The sequence below is a fragment of the Tursiops truncatus genome, chromosome 1 (assembly GCF_011762595.2).
Source record: "Tursiops truncatus isolate mTurTru1 chromosome 1, mTurTru1.mat.Y, whole genome shotgun sequence".
Taxonomy (NCBI): Eukaryota; Metazoa; Chordata; class Mammalia; order Artiodactyla; family Delphinidae; genus Tursiops; species Tursiops truncatus.
In genome coordinates, this window is record NC_047034.1 from 176,612,549 (window position 1) to 176,618,548 (window position 6,000).

The window sequence follows — 6,000 nt, forward strand, 5'->3', positions numbered from 1 at the left end:
GACTATTACTACTACAGTATGTACACTACATTAATCTACAATCTTTATGTGATCAGAGACAGAATTTTTAAATTATGTACACAAATTTTTACCTTTTAACTCTGAGTTTCAAGCACCAAGGAGGATTTTAAAACCTAGATGTTTTCAACAAGAAGCTGTTTTCTATACACTCACTCATTTTAGACACTAAAGCCAAGACCAAGATGCTCTTTATTATAATTGCTACCCAACTGATAGTAAACTGGTTTCCAGACTCACAGTTTATACATTAACTACAATATGGATTCTACTAACTAATAATACGGCCAGACACCCTGTGATCCCAATCTTTGGAGCTTTTGGTAATTTCCTCCGTTTCATCTGCTACCTCTATTGTCACTACTTGAAAAAAAAGAGTGCCTCTTTATACACAATTGTCTGGAATGTTTTATTTGAATACCTAGCATAGGGCTCAGAAGATTTTGATTATGCAAATTCTGTATTCACTCAGTAAAAGCAAAACGCGTATTTTTTGATGCAGGTAACTATCCTTTAGATGCCATTTTCTATATTCTACCTCATTTAGAAAAAAAAATCTGAAGCAGCACCCGAATAAAAAGACTCTGTAGGCTTCCCTGGTGGCGCAGTGGTTTAGAATCCGCCTGCCAATGCACGGGACATGGGTTCGAGCCCTGGTCCGGGAAGATCTCACATGCCATGGAGCAACTAAGCCCATGGGCCACAACTACTGAGCCTGTGCTCTAGAGCCTGCAAGCCACAACTACTGAGCCCACAAGCCACAACTACTGAGCTTGCATGCCATAACCACCGAGCCTGCGCGCCTAGAGCCCGTGCTCCGCAACAAGAGAAGCCACCGCGACGAGAAGCCTGCACACTGCAACGAAGCGTAGCCCCCACTCTCCGCAACTAGAGAAAGCCCTTGTGCAGCAACGAAGAGCCAACACAGTCAAAACTAACTAAATAAAATAAAAAAATTTATTTAAAAAAACCTCTACAGTACCTGCTGAATCTGAAGAGAATCATTATCTTTCACAAACACACAAATCCAAAATAATATTACCTTATGCCAATTCAGTTTCAGCAAATCTTACTACAGAACCATGTTCATAATTCACAAATAAAGTACTGCTTTTCTTTATTTGGGACAATTTAACAGGCCACATCAATTAGTTACTCATTAAACAAGTATCTCTAACATGTGGGGTGGGCAGTGTACTTAGGATGGACCAGTGAAGAAAACAGACACGGGTGCTACCCTCATGAAGCTTAAATTCTAGCAGGAATCTTTCATCCAAACACAATAAATTTTTTTAAAATGTCACATATATGAAATCAAAGTTAATTTATAGCCTTAATACATTTATATAAGCCTTATATAAGATAAATGGGCACACTATATCAAAACTTCTTTCATCACTGCAAATAAATCTTGCATCTTCTCTACATCGTTCCTTAGCAGATATATTAACATGTGTCTAACACTTCAAAACTAACCATTAGCTGATACAGATTAAATCGGCAGGGACAAGGACAGTATAGGAGTACACCAGGTGACAGCTGTCCGTAATGGGGGAAATACTGAATTATGAACATTATCTTAGGTTACATATTTTAAAAACCTTAAAGACATACCGTATCCCCATTAAAATACATTTTAAAGGCTATGTAAGTACATTTAATGACAAAACCATGCCATAAAAATAAGACTTAATGCAATATCATCGAGGCCATCAACCTCTAATCTAAGGGCAGCTTAGCACAGCTATTTCAGGTGCTGAGTACTCTCCTGAATCGCCACCTGCCACGTTGGGTTGCTTGTTCAGCAGGCGAAGGACGTCACTAACACTACACGCACAACCAGAATTCCCAAGTCATTTGATAGGGAAAGTTTAAGAAGAGATTTTTCTCAACAGACATAAGGCCTTAGACACAGAAGGGCCACTTCGGAGGATTTCAGTGTTTCTCTTAATGGTCTGGTTTAAACAGTAGAAAAGGAATGATAGGTTTACAAAAAAATTTGTTTAGGTTTTTTGTTTTGACAACAATACTACCCAGATTTTGGGATAGGAGGAGAGAAAGCAGAAAACAGCAGAATTCCTAAAAATACTAAAAATCGACATCAAATGAATGAGGTTCCCTCACACAGAAGCAAACCACCCTAAGAGATGGCTTATGAAGATGCTGGTAGCTAGCAAAAGCCTTAAAAATGTGTTTTGACTCAGCAATTGTGCTTCTAATGGTTTGTCCTAAGGAAGTAATCAGACAACTACACAGGTACACATAAGGCTGTCCAGTTTATAAAGGCAAAAAATTAGCAATGAAAGATCAGAAAGAAATTATGTAATCAGAATAAATTAGGTAGCCCTGTCATAAATCACTATAAGAGCCTCCCTGAATTCCTGTCACTGGGCTTGGAAACTGTTTACCTTCTTCACTGCAACCACAGAACAGTAACGATTGATTAGGAGTACACTCAGAGAATTCACTACCATGCTGCCATCAAAACCCAACATATTTCTAAGGAGGAAGCAATGTATAAAGAATGGGAGCCTATTTTATTTTATTTTTTTTGCGGTATGCGGGCCTCTCACTGCTGTGGCCTCTCCCGTCGCGGAGCACAGGCTCCGGACGCGCAGGCTCAGTGGCCATGGCTCACGGGCCCAGCCGCTCCGCAGCATGTAGGATCTTCCCGGACCGGGGCACGAACCCGCGTCCCCTGCATCGGCAGGCGGACTCTCAAACACTGCGCCACCAGGGAAGCCCGGGAGCCTATTTTAAAATTAACTATGAAATTACATTTGGTGCACATACACACACACAGACCTGATTCTTAAGTGCTTATTTCTAGGTGTTGGTTTGTGGGTGTTTCTCCTCCAGTTCTCTTCTTTCTTAAAAGGCAACACTATATTAAAAAGATAACTATTACAGGTTAACTTAGGAGTATTTTTGCCTTGCAAAGAACACACAAAACTGCTTAAAAATTTTTTAAGAAATTTAAAAGACAGTGAGTTATTTGGGGTGTAGTTTTTACTTTCCAGGATCTAAAATTAATTTTCAACTATTCATAAGCCTGTTATACCTGATAAAAAAATTTACTCAGTATCATTAATTAGTTATAGCATTAAACTTGTTTGATGTTAGTTTCCAATGGCTATTCAATAATCAGGAGAAATGTCACAGAGCCCCCCTTAAAAAGCAGGGGCTCTGACTCCTTTTCAAAGAAAGTACTCAGTTCTTTGGAAAGAGGCCAGCTTAACAGTGGAATCTAGTTACTTGGAGCAAAGCAACACAGCCCTCTACCACACAGGGGGGGACCATCGCACCACTGATTTTCACTGCATGACACACCCATTTGATACTTAGCTCCTTTAATGATCTTCCCTAAAAGAAATGGAAGTAGTATATTTTAGGCTAGTGGGAATGAGTCGAAATCCAATTAGTTACTCTGAAAGCATCCTTTTCGAAGATTTATTTTCTTTCTTGAACATCTGCAAGGAATCCCAAACTGCTAATGAAGGAAAGGAAACCTATTAAATACAATAGCCCCAGGCACCCCTCTAATAAACTCCAAGTTTTAATCAGTCCAGAGCTGTGCTGGCTCCTGCAGTTTTCCTCCATCACAAGGTAAGAGGCTGGTGCTCCGGGAGGGGAATCAGCACCCAGAGGGCACTGTGAAGGGCGCGTAGGGAGATTCATGTCGACAGGGGAATCAATTACCAAGCAAGCCTCACAGAGGCTGCTCCAGAGCAAGTAACTCTCCCAGTTCGGAATACAAGAATTTTTTTAAAAACCACCTCACTTAAAAACTGCAAATCAAAATCACTGAGTATAAAATCATTAAAAAGAAAATGATTAGCTATCCTTCTTAGCTTGAGAAATGACTTAAATAACATGGTCAACTTGTTTAAAATTCCCCACAATGACAAATTAATGTACTGTCTTAATTTAGGAATCCCTCCCCAAACCTTGTGTTACTCTCAAAGTAAATATCAAGGGGGAGATGAAGCAAAAGGAGGGGGATTGATAGGGAAGAGCTGAAGGAGAAATCGTTCCTGTGTATGAAGAACCACCAATTTTCTGACCGGAGAAACAACGTAACTGGGTAATCCACTACGATAAAAAGCACAGAGCGCTCAGGAACACTTTCATCATGGTCATTTTTGCAAATAAATTCTCAACCATTACTTGTTTGTAATAAGGAACATATCTGGGTAGTAACTAAAACACTAAGCTGCAACTAAAATACACAAATCAAGATAATAATCCAGGATAAATTCTACTTTATGCAGAATGTCCTACACTTAAAAATGGCTGTGCCAGGCCTGTGAGGTCCTCAAATAAGACTCCAAACATCTAGAAGACTCCAAAAGGACCCAAAGGTTGTATTAAAAGAAAGCAAATTACTAATACAAAACATTTTTACTTTTATTTTCTGAAAGAAACAAAAACAACAGCTCCCTTCCTAACCCCCTACCACCCCACGTCCCTAAAAATACGTTGTTGCCTCCACTGAAAAAATTCAAGGTGCCATGACGATTAAGCTAATGATACTTTCAAAACAGGGCACATCTTAGATTTAATGTTGTTTCTGACGTTGGACGCTTCAACCAGCAGGTGAGAAGCATTTCAGCACACCTTCCCGACTCCACTTAGTCCCGACGTCCCCCATCAGCTCTCCCACAGGTTGTTGACCGCTGCATCACGGTTCACCAGCACTTTCCAGGCCCCTGCTGATGCCCAATACCGGCAGCGCTCTCGACCATCTGAACTCGCCCCTGCACTACCCTGAGGGACTCCCGGGCCAAACTAAGCATCCCCAAGACCGCCCAGAGCCTTCGGGAAAAGGCCCAGGAGGAGAATCTAGGCAGAGGGTCGTTAAGTGCAGCGTGGCCTGGCAGGACCGCCCCCGAGTGACACTCGTCAGACCAGCCACTAACTGTTTAAAAGGAGAAAAAGCTGGAGGTGCCGTGGGGATGGGGATGGGGGTGGGCGTGGGCGCGGCGCACGCGGCGTAAAATCACCCTCTGGGGATGCGGCCAGGAGGTGGGACAGGCCCTGCTCCCCCCGGGGCTCCCCACCACCCCCACGCCGGGACTTCCTCTTTCGGCAGGCGGAGCTTCAGCCCCGGGAGGGCCGGTAACCGGCCCCGGCGCACCGAGGGCGCGGCGCGGGGGCGCGGAGTCGGGCCGGGACACTCACCCGCCGGCGAAGAGGTGTAGCAACGTGTTCTCCTTCTGCTGACTGCCCGTCGCCATGGCCGCGCCGGCTCCGCGGCCCGCAGCCGCCGGGTGCCGCGGGCTCGAGGCGGCTTGACGGATGCACGAGGTGGCCTCTCCGCTCTCCCGGTTGTCCTCAGGCAGCCGCCGGCACCGCCTCCATGCGCGCGCGCCCCCACGACTGGTTCCCTCGGCCCGCGCCCTCTGCCGCGTGGCCACAGGCGCCTCACCTGCCTCTGCGGCGCGAGCCCGGCAGTCAGCGGGAGCCCAACGGCCAGCGGGAGCCCGGCGCGCCACTGTCACGTGCGGGGGCCGGGCCGTGACGTCACTCGGCGGCGCGGGCCCGGGGCGGTGCGCGGCGGGGGTGTGGACCCGGATCCCGCACGCCCATTGGCTTGCGGGCGGACATGGGCGGGGAGACTGCCTGAGCCAATGCGCGTGAAGCGAGAACCGGCCAAGGCTGCCTGGTCCCTGGTGAGGGAGTTACAGAAACGGGGTCTTCGTTGAGCGTTGTGAGACCCTGCGCCTGGCCTTTTTTCCTTTTTTTAGTCAAGTTTACTTTATGATACAATGTGTAAAAAAGTATATAAATTACATATGACATCTCACAGCTCTGTATTCATCGCCCAGTTTAGGGGAAAAACAAGATCCAAATAGCCTTAACCCCCAGTGTACCCGTGGTATCATTTTGTGTATCTTTGATTTTTCTAGAAATAGCATTATATGCTGCGATACGGTTTTTGGCCTCTTTTCTGATCATCTCCAGCCCAGATTTCTGAGCTTC

General features: G+C 45.2%; 1 protein-coding gene across 2 annotated transcripts in view; it reads right to left on the bottom strand.

Annotated features, from left to right (window-relative positions):
• SLC25A33 (solute carrier family 25 member 33) overlaps positions 1-5,490 on the bottom strand; it is a 30,344-nt gene extending 24,854 nt beyond the window's left edge. Inside the window, exon 1 of one of the 2 annotated variants that reach the window (XM_033843696.2) lies at positions 5,200-5,490. In XM_033843696.2, coding sequence (XP_033699587.1) covers positions 5,200-5,255 — 56 coding nt within the window. In that variant the 5' untranslated portion in view covers positions 5,256-5,490. The remainder of the gene's footprint in view (positions 1-5,199) is intronic. The other variant, XM_019930920.3, reaches the window with a different exon arrangement.
• Between the last annotated feature and the right edge of the window lie 510 nt (positions 5,491-6,000).